We start from the raw sequence: 19066 nt of genomic DNA, 5'->3' as shown, positions 1-19066 counted from the left end.
CTCATACTTCTACTTGTAAGCTTATCTCAATTTTAAAATCCTCCATACTGATACTCCTAATCCTCCAGGTTTCTCTTCCCTCCTCTTTGAATCTGCCGGCCTGCATTTGCAGGTAAGACACCGATCTGTTAGCTTTCTTGACCCTGCTTTCGTTGATGGTGTAAAATGCTTTTGTTGAAATGCACCAAGATCTATACCAACTAACTTCAACACTTCAATTCTGCCATTATTTCCGTTATTGTAACATTAAACTGTATCATAGACACCTATTTTGAGTACTTCAAGTCCACAGAATGTCCTTTTTGAGCATCTAATCCAAATTAAATTATTGAGGCTTTCATGTGGATTTTGTGTCTTTCCATGAAGACACTTCCTCAATAAATCTGGGTTTGCAAGAAACCTGAATGTGGGCTTAATTGCATTCGTAACAGGTTCCGGTGATAAGTGTTTATGCAGATTTCTGTTGTTGAATTTACACCAATCATCTTTCAGGCACAGATTGTGCATTGGTGTTTGGTCACGGCATAGTTCGTGGAAAAAAATTGGCAACACAGCATGCCTCATTGCCTCTAAATTACGCGTGATTTTCCTGATAGCTCTCCCATAAAATAACTAAAGAAAATCAATTCCTTTCAGACTAAGTCTTCCTTTTCCTCCTAGTGGTTTTCCATCCTCAAGTACTTCACCTTTCTTCTCTTTCAGCAAGCGATGAAGTCTACCACCAAGCCTCTTTTGGATGTGGCCAACACATTCCAACTTTTCTATTGTTGTATTGTATGGATTTTTATCTGCTACAGCTTTGAATGAAGAGGAGTCCCCATCACCAAGGTATTTAGTATATTTAACACCATACTAGTCCCCAGATCTTGGGAACATCCTCACAATTGCAGCACCCTCCATGCCTCCACTTGAGCCACTATAATTTTTAGCGAATGCTACTCCATGGTGTTCTTGCCACAGTTTCTCACTGTCTTCATTGTTGGGCATTTTCCTTATTTCACACAGGTGGCACTATTTAGACATAATTTTTACATCTAAACCTTTAGCTAGTCAATAACAGATGCAACTCCACACAGAGATGTGCGACTCCTTCTCATCCTGTCCCTATCTACAGAAACACACAGGTCAATGACATTTGTAGGAGATTAACTGTCCCAAATCTTCCACTGCTTTATTCATAGAAAGTTTGGCAGTATTGTATACAACATCAGACATTTCTTTATTTATTTTTTTCAAACCATGCACAAATGGAGGCATGTTCAGAAAACCACACAAAAAATTACCTACTTCCCCGCCATGTCCAAAGCATCTCAGAGCATATGCTAACCTTAAATTGTTTTCTTAAGTACCAGTGTCAGTTGTTTTGGAGGAGGAAAATGAAAATTCATAGCCACACTAATTGCAAATTAATTTAAATCTTCTTTCTTCAACAACAATCATGCATTCTGTATTTTTACAGCTAACACACGAACATGAAGACTTCATAGCCTGGCAAAGAAGCTCTAAATAATAAGTCTTAATCCTGTGGAATCCATATCAACATCATTCATGCAACTGCACAATTCTCTTGTTCCAAGTTTCGATGCTGAAGCTGAAAGATTATGATCTTCATTTCAAGCTGCTTCCTTTTTTGTTGGTACACCAATTTCCATGAAACCTCCATTTCCTAAACACAGTTTTTTCCACAACCCATTATGATAAATGTTGCCTTCCACGTAAAGGCTTGAGAATTCAGCCTGTCACCTACTAATATGTGTTAGTATTGTCAAAATGTAAATAAACCAAATGCAAGAAAGTTTTCAGACAAAGATTTTGATGTCAGCCAGAAATATAAATGGCAGCCAAGGATATCGAAACAAAATAGCCTTCACATTGACAAAAATTCCACTGAAGCAAGCAGTTTCCCAATCAGTTAATCAGTTTAAAAATTTGTGATAAAGCAAGCTGGGATCTCTCTACTTCTTCTCTAGTTTTGCCATCTGCCTCCTAAAACTCATTTCTTTCATTTTTGACTAATACCATTAACATACATAAGAATAATCTGCATTTTTATAAGAGAGAAAATTTGGCCCTGAGTCTTAAGAAATATATCACCAGATCCATTTTTGTGCTTAGTATTGTGTATGTAATCAATTTCCTAATTTATTTTGATAATGCCTAGTTAATATCTTCTGTTGTAGGGTGCAATCAGTAATAGTTTCATTATTTAAATTCTGTTGTTGACTTATAAACAAATATAAATTGTGTACTAACTATAAACATTTGGAAGAAGAACCACTAGGATTCTTAAAATATTTATTTGGCTCTATCTGAAAATATATTAGCAAACCAGCACTTATTTAATTCCAAAATAATTACCAGATTCATCAAAAGCATTTTTGGTGTAACTATATCTGTTAATTTCGTTACTTATAGAAATAATTCGGCCTGACCTTTGTGGTAGAAGAAACTGTTAAAGAAGGAATTTTTCCATATATTCAGTTAATTGAATGAGTTATTTTTTAATTGTAATTTCTGTAAATTAAATGTCAAACAATGTACAGTTTCAGTACCTATTATTGTGAGGATATATAGGATCCATTTTTGGTCCCAAGACAGTCAGTCGATGGCTGATTTTCAGACGAGAAACCTGTATTGGTTAGATCAACAACAATGCATCAATTTAACTGTGACATAAGTGTAACACAAATAGGCCGTGCATTAAAATAATGACAGTGTCTGTTCAATAGCCTCACATATACCGTATTATTCTGCAAGAACTGTGTGGTTAGGTTTCTACTGCTCATAGATGTTCAACAGTAAACTATTGTGCAAACTATTAATGAGGCTTATCAAAAGTTAACCAATAGTTAACTGGCCGTATGACTGTGTAACATTGTGGGGTTGTGAACAGAGAAAGTGATGAACTGTGAAAAGTAACTGTGCAACAGTCGGCTACATCATTTACAGTAGTCAGTGTCGAACTTCCACCTCCCATTTTTTAAAGAAATACAAAAATGCAGTACATTGACACCCAATGACTATCAACGAAGAAATATAGCAGGCGAGTGTCACAAATTTGAAGTCCTTTCTAAAGCTGCTACCATGATAAAATTAACACACAACATGGATTAAACTGTGAAGATCAAGAAAATAATATTTTTGAAAAATCGAGTTTTTGGACTAAAATCCATTACATTCCCTCTTAATGTAGAACAATAATAGAATAATAAGTCTTTTAACATCAACAACTTAAACTTTTCCAAAAACGTAAACATTTAACCATGAGCAGAGAACATGCTAGGGGATACTGAACTAAACACTGAACAAAAAGAAAAGAAAAAATATAAAATAATTTCAAATCAGCATGGATCAGATTTACATACCCATGTTGAGATATCACATGAATGCGAATCTAGCTAGTTTCGGGTTTATACAGGGTGGTCAATTGATAGTGACTGGGCCAAATATCTCACGAAATAAGCATCAAACAAAAAAACTACAAAGAACGAAACTCGTCTAGCTTGATATGGGAAACCAGATGGTGGTCACATGGATATCAACTGCGTTTTTTTAAATAGAAACCCCCATTTTTTATTACATATTCGTGTAGTATGTAAAGAAATATGAATGATTTAGTTGGACCACTTTTTTCGCTTTGTGATATATGGCGCGTTATAGTCACAAATGTATAAGTATGTGGTAACACGTGACATTCCGCCAGTGCGGACGGTATTTGCTTCGTGATACATTACCCGTATTAAAATGGACCATTTACCAATTGCGGAAAAGGTTGATATCGTGTTGATGTATGGCTATTGTGATCAAAATGCCCAACGGGCGTGTGCTATGTATGCTGCTCGATATCCTGGATGACATCATCCAAGTGTCTGGACCGTTCGCCAGATAGTTACGTTATTTAAGGAAGCAGGAAGTGTTCAGTCACATGTGAAACGTCAACCATGACCTGCAACAAATGATGATGCCCAAGTAGGTGTTTTAGCTGCTGTTGCAGCTAATCCGAACATCAGTAGCAGACAAATTGCGCGAGAATCGGAAATCTCAAAAACGTCGGTGTTGAGAATGCTACATCAACATTGATTGCACCCATACCATATTTCTATGCACCAGGAACTGCATGGTGACGACTTTAAACATCATGTACAGTTCTGACAGTGGGAAATTACGGGACAGTGACAGATTTTTTGTACACGTTCTATTTAGCGACAAAGCGTCATTCACCAACAGCGGTAATGTAAACCAGCATAATATGCACTATTGGGCAACATAAAATCCACGATGGCTGCGACAAGTGGAACATTAGCGACCTTGGCGAGTTAATGTATGGTGCAGCATTATGGGAGGAAGGATAATTGGTCCCCATTTTATCGATGACAATCTAAATGGTGCAATGTATGCTGATTTCCTATGTAATGTTCTAGCAGTGTTACAAGATGGTTCACTGCATGACAGAATGGCCCAACATGATGGATGTTCGGCACATAGCTCGCGTGCAGTTGAAGCGGTATTGAGTAGCATATTTCAAGACAGGTGGATTGGTCATCGAAGAACCATACCATGGCCCGCATGTTCACCAGATGTGATGTCCCCGGATTTCTTTCTGTGGGGAAAGTTGAAGGATATTTGCTATCGTGATCCACCGACAACGTGTGACAACATGCGTCAGCGCATTGTCAATGCATGTGCGAACATTACGGAAGGCAAACTACTCGCTGTTGAGAGAAATGTCGTTACACGTATTGCCAAATGCATTGAGGTTGAAGGACATCATTTTGAGCATTTACTGCATTAATGTGGTATTTACAGGTAATCAGGCTGTAACAGCATGCGTTCTCAGAAATGGTTAGTTCACAAAGGTACATGTATCACATTGGAACAACCAAAATACAATGTTCAAACGTACCTATGTTCTGTATTTTAATTTAAAAAACCTACCTGTTACTAACTGTTCGTCTAAAATTGTGAGCCATATGTTTGTGACTATTACAGTGCCATCTATCACAAAGCGAAAAAAGTGGTCCAACTAAAACATTCCTATTTTTTTTTTACTTACTACATGAATATGTAATAAGAAATGGGGGTTCCTACTTAAAAAACACAGTTGATGACCATTTGACCTATGGCAGCACCATCTAGCAGGCCAACCATAGCATTAGACAAGTTTCGTTCTTTGTAGTTTTTTCGTTTGATGCTTATTTCGTGACATATTTGGCCCGGTCGCGATCAATGGACCACCCTGTATACAGTAACATGCTCTATCAATTTTAGTTTACATGAGATGCATAATGCATTTTATGTTGATTTCAGATTACATGTTGAAAACGCATATTCACTAAAGCTGGCTGTGAAAACACCTGGTAAACACATAATAAATATTATACTGAAAACAATATTGTTATCTCACCTTTCTTCTACAAATGAAATGCGACAAAAAATTTAATTACTGGAGCGTATTAACTTTTAGAAAACCATTATTTATCAATACATTTGTTACACATCAAACAATGTTGCAACACAAGTCTCTATTCCCTTTGACCACTCATTCGTGCCAAGACTGGCCATAATTTATGGTACGACACCGACACATTCAAGACAACTTTCAGTTTAACTCACATACAGCCAACGTAAACGTACATGATGCAAGGATTGTGGCCAGTGCATTTGCAATTCTCAGCATGAATAATTATAATTTGTCATTGCAAAACAAAAGGAAAGAAAACACATAAAAGAAGTTGGTGGGCTGTAAGACCTCAAATATTTGGAAATCATTATGTTTTAAATAAGGTATAAAATCATATGAAAATATGTCCATAAAAGTATTTCTTACTGGTGAAGCTTCATAAACTCAAAAATTCCACTATTCCTGAGATGGAAATTTGAAGAATCCTACCTGGATGTACAAGTGACATACAGCTAACCATGGATTTTGAAACGAGAACCAAAACTACATTGGTGACAATGTGTGGTCACCTTATCGATATTGGCTAAAAAGCCCTTTGATGACTGGTTGAAATAACAATAAGAAACAGAGTTGTAGCAAGTAGTATGCTTAGAAATAGGTATTTTAAAATTTGTGGTTCATAAAGATCAATAAAATTAAATCGCAATGCTAAGTTAAAAACACAGAATTCCTTCAGATTTCACAAAATTTCCTGAGAAATTTCGGATTTTTCCAGGTAAAATACAATTCACTGAGAATTCCAGGTTTCCCAGAAGAATCACCACCCCGTTATTTCATTCACCTTTTCAGTGGTACAAGGATTAAATTGGGGCAATTCTCCTCGGTTTTGCTTTGTAAAGGAACATTTGAAAATGGAGTTAAGCATTTCAGCTTTTGCTTTGCTACCCTCAATTTCAGTTCCTGTCTCATTAGCTAGGTACTGGACACAACTTTCATGCCACTAAAAGCTTTCACATATGACCAGAATTTCTTTGGATTCTGTTAAAGAGCACTTGATAATCTTCTGCTACAGTAGTCACTGAATAAATCACACATTGCTTTCTTGGCAGCAATGCGTTTCATTCCGCATCTCTCTATCCATAGCCCTACACTTTGTTTTACATCTATTCTGCAGTAATCTCTGTTTCTTTAGAAGTTCCTTTACAGTGAATGGATACCATGGAGGTTCCCTCATATTATCAATTATTCTACTGAGTACATATATATCCAGTGCATGGTCAACTATTCTTTTAAACTTGAGCCAGAGCTCCTCTACATGCTCCTGCCCTGTGCTGAAAGTTTTGCATTTCTGACTGAGACATGACACTACTGATTTTTTATCTCGTTTACTGAACTTGCCAGAGGAGGAAGCCATGTGTTAAAGAGCCATGTCCAATGTGCAGTCTGATAAGCAGAACCTCCTTCCAGCAGTAAGGCTGACATGAAGTCCGCCATGCCTTTGTGATAGATTTGAGTGACCACAGTTTGTTTTCTGTCACCTGCAACTATTCAGTCTCCCACTGATGCATGATGCATCTGTCAGAAAATGGGACAATGACATACAACAGGATGGAACATTGATAGACAGCACAATCCCAACATGCTTCCTTGGCAGGTTCGTCAGCCATGTCGTTGCCCTGTATCCCAATGTGGCCAGGTACCCAACAAAAGATCACCTGCTTGTCACAGTGTTGGAGCTGCTGTAAGGAGTCATGAATGAGCTGGTCTACTGGATACATTTGGCGAAGTGCTTGCAGTGCACTAAGTGAGTCGGAACAGACTAGAAACCTGGAACGGTGATGTCTCTGACCCAGAACCATCAGAATTTTGTATAATTCTGCATCATAATTTGTAAATTGTTCCAGAAGACACACTTTAAAAATCCTATCAGGGAACACAGCAGAACAACCGATGACATTCAAGAGATCCATCGATATAAACAACAATAAAACTGTGGTACGTACTTAAAATGGACAAAAACAAAGTTGTAAAAATATAATCTTCAGTACAAATTTTCCTGTACTGTGTAAAGCTCAAAATAACTTTAGGCCTCTGTGGACACCAAGGTGGCAATGCGTTCCATCCCTGTTTATTTTGATGCCCGATACATCTAGATCCTTGAGACAGACTGTAGCACATCTCAAATGGCTCGGTCGCATGGGGCCAATTGCTGAACAGCTATTAAAAGGTGGGTTGGACCATGGCACTAAATGCCAATGACCGAGGTGACGCTGAGATTTTCAGTGCATGTTGAGCCAAAAGGATATATTGCCAAATCCAGAGTGGTGGTTCACCAGTCTCTGTACACAGTCTCAGAACTGGGCTAGTCCGAAAGGCTCCAGTCGATATCTGAATGCCCTCATGGTGGACAGCATCTAACATCTTGAGGTAGGAAGTACAGGCTGATCCCTAGACCACGCTGCCATAATCTAAATGTGATTTAACTAATCCCTTGTAAAACTGAAAGATGCAGGACCTGTCAGCTCCCCATGTTTTTTCGCTAAGGTATTTCAAAATATTCAATGACTTGAAGCCCTTTGTTCATAGGTCTTGCAGGTGTGGGAGCCAAGTTAGTTTTAAGTCAAATAGTAAACCCAAAAAGTGGACACTTTCTTGAAAATGTAAAATACTGTCCCCCACTGTGAGCACTGGTTGGTTAAAACTTCGATAAGCACAGTCAAAACTGACACATGTAGTCTTCTCTGGTGAGAACCGAAAACCAGTTGCCCTAGCCCAGGTCTCCAGTCTCCTAATGGTTAGCTGTATTTGCCTCATCGTCATTGTAAGATCAGAGGAAGAGCAGAAGGCTGCAAAGTCATCCACAAACAAACAGCATTTGACAGGGCTTCAGACTGTGTAGAAAATGCCATTGATAGCAGTGGCAAACAATGTTACACTGAGGACACTGCCTTGGAAGTCCCTCACGCTATTGAACACACAAGTCAGACAAGGCATCGCTGTGCGATATCGAAAATGCCAGTCCGCAAGAAAAAAATTGGATAATAAGTGACAGGCATCCAAGTAGTCCCCATTCATGAAATTAGTGAAGGATGTTGTACCTCCAAATAGTGTCATATGCTTTTCTGAGGTCAAAAAACAAACAAACCAAATGAAAGCACAAGAAAGATTCCTGTATCACCATCACCAGTAGAATTAAGTTGTCAGGGGTGGAATGTTAGTGCCTGAAACCGCACTGGGAGCAGCTCAGGTGACCTCGGGATCTGAGCAGCCAGACGCCACGGTGGTTGACCAGGCGTTCAAGGGTCTTACCCACACAACTGGTAATGGTTACACTCTGGTAACTGTTAGGGGCGCTACGGTCCTTGCCTAGATTCCAGAATGGAATAAATATTGCCTCCTTCCAAGTCGTGAGGTACTGTCCATCGAACCAGGTGCCATTGAAACAGCAGGGGAGCTGTCTTTCTGATTCAGAGCACAGATGACGATGCATGGCATAATGGTTCTCATCAGGTCCTGGAGCAGTGTCTCTGGCTGCAGACAAAACTGATTAGTTCCCACATGGAGAACATAAGGTTGTAGACTTCCTCATTATGCGAGAAGAAACTGAGCTTCCTCATCTCTGCCAGTCCTACGGAACACCTGAAAAGCAGGAACTTGTCTAGATGACATAGTGACAATAAAAAAGTGTTCAACTAAAACCTGAGCCATATCCTGGCATGTCCACCAAGACCCCATTACTTGACAAGGCCATAAGGGGACATGTACTGCTCTTGCCTGAAATCCGTCTTATGAAATTCCCAACTTGTGGAAGAGAACCGATTAACAGAAGACAGAAGTCGCAAATTCCTCCCAGGAAGCCCTCTTCCATTCTTTTACCACTCGCCTCGCATATGCTCTTGCAGATCTGAAGGCACGAAGGTTTTCTTTAGTCGGACAGTGTCTGAAGTTCCAAACAGCTGTTTGTCTGGCCATGATTGCCAATCGACAGTTGTCATTCCACCAAGGTACAGGCCATCATCTGAGGTGATTACTACACTGAGGGATAGACTCTGCGGCAGCCCACTGAATCTCACAAGTGATATGGGCCACCGTCTTCTGTGCACAATCCTTCTGTTCAAAAATAGCCTGTTGGCTGTACTGCAACCAATATGCCCTTTGTATCATCCATCTGCATAGTCTCCTGTCAGCCACAGTCCTAGTCGGCAGACAGATCCACACTGCGAAGTGGTCACTGGAATTTAAATCTGTAGCCACGTCCCGCTGAACTGAGTCTGCAATAGCTGGCGAATGGAAACAAGGGTCAATGGCTGTTGCTGTGGAAAAGTGTGTCACTTGACCCACGTTCAGAAGGCAGACGGATGAGTTGATCAATCGTCTGACCCCCGGAGCAAGTGGTGGCCAAGGCCCACAGCACATCATTTGCATTGAAGTCCCCAACAAGGAGGAATGGGTGTGGGAGTTCCCAAAAGAGTTCTGCCAGTGTATCTGCATCCAAAGCATCATTAGGTGGAAGACAAAAAGAACACACTGTCATATTAAAGGGTGTGAAAAATTTCATGGCAATTGCCTGTATGGTCATGGTAAGAGGGACAGGAGAGGAGTGGCACCTGTCACCAAAGAAAACAGCCACACCATCTTTAACCCTGTCTCCAGTAATATTGTTCTTCCAGTATGGGTAGTAACCCAATAATGCAGTTGTGTCGGTGACTTTAAGATGCGTTCTTGTAAGCAGATGCAGTACGGTTTCTCCTAGGCCAGAAGCTGTAAATCTTCAAAATGTGAGAAATATCCATTTAAATTCCACTGCAACACAGAAGTCCCTGTGGGAGACATTATTTAGCGAAGGTTATTCTTGTTTTTTCCCTCCGAGATGGTGATTTACTGGGTAGGTCAGGGGGACATTAGCCGGTTCCTGGCTCTCTGTTTCCTCCAATTGGAAGTCCATATCCTCAAGAGCATAGTCCCCGTCAGAGACGGAGAGAGCTCGCCAATCTGAAAGTTTCACTACCACATTCTTGGACTTGGAACTACTTTTCAAAGGACGTTTTTCTTTACTTATGGGAGGAGGTGGTTCCTTGTGATGCGAAGACGGCTTATTTGGCTTCTCATGGCGGGTAGTGGTATGTGGCTTAGGTGGTAAGCCTTACCCGGTGGCTTCCGAATGATTTCTGTTTCAAGTGGAGTGTTTCCCCCACAGGTACACAGACAAGTGCATTTGCTCATACTTGAGTCTGTGGTCTAAGTTTGTGTGGAGGCATCACACTTAGCGAATGGCATCTTGAGGGCTGATGTAAAAGAAGTAGCAAAAACCAGAGGTTGCATAACTTTGAAAGCTTTTTTAGCTTCCCTACAGGGTATGTGTCTCTTGACTTTCAACTCCTGAATTTTCCTTTCCTCGTGGTAAACCTCACACTTTCTGCTCCACACTGGGTGGTCCCCAGAGCACTTTACACATTTCGAAATAAGTGTACAAGTGCCTGATTCGTGAGTTGAGCCTTCACAATTGCCACATGTAGCCCTCCCAGTACATCCCATAGTGGTATGGACAAATTGTAGCATCACATTGGGTTAGGAACAAACAGGCAAACCTTAAGACGGATATGAATATGGTCAGGTAACTCCGGAGTACTAAATGTTAGAATAAATGTTACCGATTTTTCCAATTTTCCATTGCCTCTCTTCACATAGTTCTGCACTTACATGATGCCCATTTTTCCATTCTTCACGTAACTCCGCAGGCTCCACCTCCATTATATCATAGCAGGTAACCACACCCTTACTAAAGTTACGGATGTTAATGCAACTCGGCCTCGACTGGGTAGTCACCTAAGGCCTTACATCCCAGAAGCTTAGATATTTGGTTTGAATTAGCAGTTTCAACTAGAAGTGTTCTACTATGAAGTTTTTTGACACTTTTGAGAGACCCAGCAATACAGTCCAGTGCCTTGTGAATACAGAAACACGAGGCCTTCTCAAAGGTTCCCCCCGTCTGCTTGATTACAATGAAACTGTTATGGCACACTAATGCCGTGTTAATATGGTTCTGAGACCTTTTCGGGAGGACTGACCAACAAAGCTCTCTTTGATGAGTGGGTGTAGATACTACCTGATAGTACACCCATCCCATCATTAGTAGTAGTTTGAGGAAACCCATTCCATAGGGATCCCACAAGATGCTAGGGAAACATCTGTCAACCCAGGCAGAGCCCTGCATGGCTGAGCAAGCCTTACACAACTGGGGGACGGCAGGTGTCCCAGAGGTTGCCTGCTAGACTGTTTTACCTCAACAGCCATTCACCTCATCAGCACGTAGGACACCTTGAGGCTGAGGTTGTTTTTTTTTTTTTTTTAAAAAAATAGGAGTGTGTACCTTCCTGACAGTCCAGGCAGTGAAGACAAGACTCCAGTTCCCAGGCAGTGAAGCCAAGACTCCAGTTGCCTGAAATACACAACATTCCATTGCTGTACCTCACAGTGGTCACTGTAGCATGCCCAGAGTATACAGTGAGAGAGGGCCAGCGGCGCTTACCAGTTCCCAGCGCAGCAACCCCAGGTCCGCCAATTCTGTACTCAGCAAACAAATGCTGAACCTCTGAGGGATATTGGCATTTGATCCAAAATATTTCCATCATGAGTGAGTTTCCTTCACAGGATATCTTTATCACATCCACCACTAACAAACCTGTAATTTTTCCAGTTAATTGTTGGATGATTAGTCTCTCCACCAATGACTGCAATGAACTTATGTACAAGTAAACTGAGGTTTCCTCTAAAATTTTTGAGATGAGTCTGGTGGGCGATGGAAGGATCCAATACTGAGTCTTGCCCAAGTAATTTCACATGTAGCTTCTATTTCTTTCAGGGGATTTGAGTTTCTTGTCTACTGTGACACACCACCTCTATTTCCCATTTGCCTATTCTTTCGACATACACTTAAATTTTTCCCAAAAATCTCAGTGCTCTCAATTTTAGGTTTCAATAAGCTTTCTGTATGTAGTATCATGTGAGCTTAATTGCTTTTCAAGAGTTCTTAAAACTCTGGCACTTTGTGGCGGATGCTTCGGCAGTGTACCTTTGGGATTTTAATACTGTCACCTGTGAGAGGCATTTCTTTTGATCTGACACTGATACTTCTGGGTTTCCAACAGCTATCGGTATCTAGATTGGATGGAGTTGCCTAATCTAAAAAAAAAAAAAACCTTGTGTTCACCCCCACACACATTCAGCTACCTGAGTAACAGCCTCTAATGTGTAGTGCATAATGACCTATTTAGGGGAACCTACAGCTCTCAACCCTATGGCACAAGTCCCAGGATGTGGCAGCCTAGCTTGTCAGAGAACCTTCGAAGTGTCTGGTTCAGTCCTCCTACTCAACTCACAACCAAAGGGTCATGATCAGTTCTGGGGACAATGCTGCAAATTGTGACTTTGTTGAAACTCAATACACAAGACTGGTCTTCTCAACCTTCTCTACGAGTTGCTGTAATGACCCAAGAATGACTTCGGAGTCCAGATGAGAGTCATCAGTTCTTCCAACATGCACCACTGTCTGCAGTTGGTTACATGTCCCTCAATGGCTGCTGGAGTAGCCTCTTCGACTTGTTGAATATGGCCCCCAGTCATACAGAGTGCACCTGGTGTCCCTTCCTGCCCACACTGCCATTTTGCTACAGGGTACAATCACTTGCTGTATATTTGAACTGCTGACGATTAATAGAGCCCTACCATTCTGCGTTTGCCACCTCCTGTTACTGGACAAAACAGGTTTCCCCAAAATGGGTGAAGTGAGTCCCACTGGCTGTTTCAGTTTCAGTGAAAGAAAGCACCTCAGACTTGTTAGTTACGGGGATCGGTACAACACCCTGAGTCTTCCCCGATCCCCGCCCACCCTGTACAGGGCCTCAGGCCTCTGTCTACCATTGACTAGTCACTTGCAGTCAATGAGACAAGTAAAGTCAGATCCTGTACTTCCTGCAGAGGAGACAGGATCCACAGGAAAAGATAGTACCTGAGGTACCTCTGGTACAGGTATCACAGCTACATGACGCTTGGGAGCCCTTTCAGCACACCGATTCGCAACAGCTGCCAATCATTTGACAGTTGTCAGGGCGAATTCCAGCGACTAAAGAGCATCAATCAATTCAACATACATTCGAGAGGGGGCATCAGTACTGTTAGTTGCAGCAACATAGTGAAGGAACTACCAATTCCAGTGGTGTGACATGGGTTTCATTCATCCAATATTTTATTCCAACCATGTCGTTTTAAGGTAAAGTAAGTTTTGTATTTGGACCCAATAAAGAAACATGTGCTGCCTAATATCAATACGATTTCTTCATTCAAAAAACTAAGAAACTGAAAAATATTAGCATGTGGAAAGGTAGAACCACCATTGTCCCAAAGTGAAACCATAGGTTGTAACTTGGGACAAGTATGACAGAAGTCTTTATTGGTGACTGGGACTAGTATGACAAGTCTTTCTTGGTGAGTAATGATGTAATTATTGGAGCTAGCCTAATCTGCTGTTCGTTCAACATTACCTACAATTGTTGCCTGTGATGGGGTAAATTTTCAAATTTCTTATACAAAACATATAGTATAAAAAAATAAAAACAATCCTAAGGTACAACCCTTTCACCAAAAGTTTTATTTTGGTGGTTATTCTCTTGTTTACGTTTTATTGCTGCACTATTTTTCTGCAGTGGTGGGCTAAAGTCAAAATTCTTACTAGTCAAAATTAGACTTAATTTTACTGAAAACTAAAATAACGAAAAAATTCTGGAATTAAAAAAAAATCCAAGGTATTTTCCAGAGAAAAAAACTCCCTGGAATGCAATATTTAATAATTTTGTCAAAAGTATTGGGCATAGACAGTCAAACATTGACAGATGTTTGTATATGGGACATTTGGAATACAAGAGAGAGCATCTTCTACTTCTATTATATGCAGGTGATAAAATTCCTGAAAGTTACTCTGGTGAGAACAACAAGATTAAAAGAGCTATGGAAACACATTTTTTTATTCAAGATGTGGAAGAACTTAAATCCTATCTTGGCACCGATTTTAAAAGGTCAAAGGATGAAATAATTATGTCTCATCTTCTGTACTGAAGATATCAAATGCAGAGCAAACCAGAGCTGAATAACGATCAAGATTCTTTCGGTAAATCTAAACCAGTTTGTCAATTGATACATTGTTTGGGGTATGCTATGCTTACAATAAGATCAGAGCTGAAGTGTTGCAGCAAATTACTTCAGCAGATATGAAAACAATCCAATGGAATGCTGTTGGAAGGGACTTTAAAAATGAATGCTAAGATACATTAAAAGGAACACTGGATTTTGGTTTGCAATATGAAAAAGGAGGTGCAGAGATGATTCCCTGCTACATAGAAGTAGATTTTGGCAGTGGAGAAGACAGGAAAACTACATCAGGATTCCTTCTGTAAGTGCATGGAAATACTGTTTGTTAGACAACAAAGCGTGAAAGCTGTTTTTCGTTACCTTCAAATGAAGCTGAATGTGTAACCCTGGCCAACAGCAGCAGCTGATTGTATGTAATTAATTCAACTGTTCACTGGCATGGGTCACAAGGTCAACAACAGAGAACTGGTTCTTGAAGACAATTCTTATATCCATTTGCTGAGTATCAAAGAATAAGCACTTTGATAATAAATACAATTTTGTGTCAGACTATGTGAGCAAGAGAATTGCTGGTGTTTGTTACACAAATGCGAAGGAACAACTGGCTGACTTGTTAACTATGTTATTACAATTTGAGAAATTAACAAATCATTTAAATGTTATCAAAGTGAGTCGAGAGTTATTTGAATTGAGGAGGAGAGTTGAGGGTTGCAGGCTCACATATCTCAATTTCTTTTTAGTATATTCCTCTCCTTTTCTGTTGAAATTCTGAGATACATCTTTTTACTCTGTTTGTTGATAAGTGGTTGTAACATGATTCGGTTTCTTGTTGCTTATTCGGAAGTAGCTAAATGTAATCAGGTGTTCATGAATTAAATTGTTATTACTACAAGTTACTTATAATTTTGTGTGCCCAAGGATTGCCCACAGCTCTCTAAATTTATCAAGTATTAATGCTGAATGATTTATAGCTACTGCAGTTGATTAGCTCAGTGAGTGATGAGCACAGCTGGTGTTCATTTGAACAATTCCTGTAGGTTAAGGGTGATCTCCCTGGCATCTTCATCTCTGGTGAAGCAGAAAAACCATATATTTTGTAACATGTCTTGTACATTTCCAAAATTTCTGCAGACAGTCTGGCAAAGCCATTTGGTGTGTTAGGTAAAACTAATTTCTCAATTTGATTTTTTCATGGCACAACATATAAATTCTGAAATGCTTAAACAAGAAGCAATGATTCATATGGAAATATGTTATCAGAGCATGACAAGCTACATTCTGAAAAGTTCAAAAAATAAAGAAAATCAGGGGTGTATCTGAATTCTTCAAATGTGAAAATTTTTTTTACTAAAATTTACATACATACAACTGTGCAGTGATAAAAAAATAAAATACAAAATGAGACATGCATCTGAATTCTTCATATATGAAAATTTACAGTTTTCTCTTTATACAAAAAATTACATACAATATTGCAGTGAAGATAGACTGATTAAAAATTTCTTCCTGCCACAAACTCATATTTTCGTGCTAAATGAAGTCCACATGTATCGCTCACATGAATTACAATTACTGTCAGGACCATACACTGACAGTTACAGAGTGTTATCATAAATGCTAACTATGATTAACTTCATCATTAGCATCTGCATAAATGTTTAGATATATGACTTGACCAGTGGAGGTTGTTTGTGTACCACTTTCTGTTACTACTGGGATGTTCTGGACGGCGTCATTAGTTCTCACACGCATTTCACCACTGCTGGACGTGCAATCTGATGCAAGTTCTACATCCTTTTCTCCATCCAATTCATCATCTGAGAAATGAAAATGGTTTTCTAATAATACTTGTAGCCTCCTCTTCCACTTATCTGCTACCTCGGTGGCCAATGCTTGTATTTGGTTTGTCTTTACATGCTTATAAGTTTCACTTGTGTCAACTGTAAAGTGCTTTATTGCATTAAAGACTGCAGCTGGTAAAAATTTCTTGAAAAGTTGTTCTTGCACCATATTCTCCACATCTTCCAAAACAAGTGATGCAAACTCTGACGAACCAGCAACTTGGTATGTGCACAATATTTCATACAAAGACATTTCCATTATTCCCCTTACATCTGAATCTAGAACACTTGCATTATTACTGTCGTGTGAAGTTTCAGAATCTTTTCTTCTGCAGGGAAGTATATTATCTTGCTTCTTCAATGTAGAAGCGTATGTTTTGTTGCTATGTGCATCAACCGTATTTTCAGTTTTTGGCACAGTGGACTGCGTGGAAAATAAATCTTTATGTTTTTCAGATTTGCTGCCAATTGCATTTTTCAAAATGTCATCTGTAGAGCAGGCATCGTCTGAAACATTTTCTTTGATCTGTAATGACTGTTCCACCATATTTCCAGACTCTATCTGTCTGTGTTTACCTAGTTCTTTCATCTGAAACACAAAATGTTGTCCACATATAAACTGATTGAGCACTTGTCACAGATAACGACAAGAACATTTTGAGAAAATTAAAATTTTAAAACAACTCACAAAAGTCCATTAAATCATCTAAGCAGTTAACAGACTAATATTGAAATATCAAAGACAAAATTAAGAATAAAATTAAGATGCTATATGTCAGACAAACAAAATTTGAAAAATTCTCTCTAAATCTGAACTACGAGGTATACGACGGATATTGCTGCATGCTGCATAATAAAACCACCACCTCCTCCTCCTCCTCCTCCTCCTCCTCCTCCTCCTCCAAATAAATATATGTATGTAGCACTGAGATGGTTACATCCACATTGAAGTGAGATGGTTCTCTTGTCAGGCTGGTGCCACAACTCTTGATGAAAAGTCAAGAGAACATCTGATGAGACATTTTGCATGGCACACAAGTAAAGGAAGCCTTTAAGACACACAACTGACTGATATGCCAAACTGAGAATGCTGTGCACAGTTCAAACTGATTTTGGTGGTAGTGTGTGTTGTAGCATAAGGTTTTCCATATGGCTATAACTAGACTTCCTGACGTTTATCAAGCACAGAAAAAAATATTTAAATTAACATACATGTCAAAAATAAAAATTTGTGTGTTGCTGAACATTAATATATATTTGTTTTGCAGCAAACAGAAATTTGTCTTGAAGACCATAATATTACCTTGTGTAATAATCTTACAAAAATGAGTCTGACATTGTTACAACAATATGCCCATACAACATAAATGTGACACATGGCATCTACATTCACAATGAAAATAGCTCAGATAAAATAGAAGTTAGTTTCAAACTATGTAAGCTGCATTAAAGAATAAGGTGATGATACAAAGATCCTGATAATTTACTGTTAGATAGTTAGGACCAACCTGTTGAAAGAACTAAGTTTTCCTACTCTGTGTTAGATTGATCTGAGAGCTCAAATGTAAAAAAAAATGATGGGCATTTCGATACTATAACAAAGACATGTGAATGTTTCAGAAAGAAATTCGACAATGCACATAGGAAAAGAATATTTTCGTATTTTGGAGAAAGAAATTTTAACATTAATAAATGCTCCCAAACCAAAAAATCCAAATCTAACACAAAGCCAGGTGGGAAAAAGTAACTGAGAAAATTAACTGGCAGTGTGCTATTATACTAATACTGGACACCATGCTGTAAGTGAATCCATAATGGTTGGGAATAAAAGGGAAACATCATTCTTGAAAAAGAATGTAGGAAAGTCATCGAAAAGGAAGAAAGTTTTGTTGTTGGGCAGTTCTCATGCCAGAGGTGTAGGCCAACTTCTGCAAGAGGAATTAGGATCAGAATACCAGGTCACAATTTTTTTCAAACCAAGTGCTAGTCTGGATCAGGTGACAGAGGATTTAGGTTCACTCTGTAAAGATTTTACCAGGGAAGACACCGTGGTTATTGTGGGAGGGCCAGGGAACAGTATCGACAGAGATCCTAGGTACAGTATAGAGTGTGACCTGGTAAAGATTGCGTCGGCATCGAGACACACCAATGTTGAATTTATATCTGTCGTGAGACGCCATGACCGGCCTCATTTGAACTCTTCTATTGGGAGAGTTAATTTGGATTTGGAACGGCTGCTTGGGTCGGGTGCGGGGGCTCATATTGGTGTGGTTCCTGTTGATTCTCTCAGTAGGTGGGACTATACCAGGCACGGCCTACATCTCAACAGGAAAGGGAAGGGTAAACTGGCAGGGGTAATAGCAGGAAATTTAAGGGGGGCAGGCACTACCATGAATGGTAAAATACCAGTGGTTACAGGTGTTGGAGCAGCACCTTTTTTAGGATAGGTAAGACAGTAAGATGTCAAATTCTACAAGAGGTCAGGATTGAAACAAATCTTCAGTTTAGGAAAGAAATTAAACAGCACAATTCTAGCACATTGGATCACCAATCACAGCTGTCAATTATAAATTTTCACCAATCACCAGAAATTTTATCTCCACCAAGTTGTATCTCAGTCCTAGGTAATTGCATTGATGAATTAAAGTCACCCAACCCAGTTGACATAATCTGCCTCTCT

At 39.5% G+C, this 19066-nt stretch overlaps 1 protein-coding gene across 1 annotated transcript in view; it reads right to left on the bottom strand.

The window, feature by feature from the left end:
• Nucleotides 1-15869: 15869 nt before the first annotated feature.
• LOC124775430 overlaps nucleotides 15870-19066 on the bottom strand; it is a 78489-nt gene continuing 75292 nt past the window's right edge. The window contains exon 3 of the mRNA XM_047250262.1: nucleotides 15870-16975. Within this exon, the coding sequence (XP_047106218.1) occupies nucleotides 16163-16975 (813 nt within the window). The 3' untranslated portion in view covers nucleotides 15870-16162. The remainder of the gene's footprint in view (nucleotides 16976-19066) is intronic.

Source organism: Schistocerca piceifrons, chromosome 2 (genome assembly GCF_021461385.2).
Source record: "Schistocerca piceifrons isolate TAMUIC-IGC-003096 chromosome 2, iqSchPice1.1, whole genome shotgun sequence".
NCBI classification, from domain to species: domain Eukaryota; kingdom Metazoa; phylum Arthropoda; class Insecta; order Orthoptera; family Acrididae; genus Schistocerca; species Schistocerca piceifrons.
Note: the sequence above shows the minus strand (reverse complement) of the source record. Positions and strands in the feature narration are given on the sequence as shown.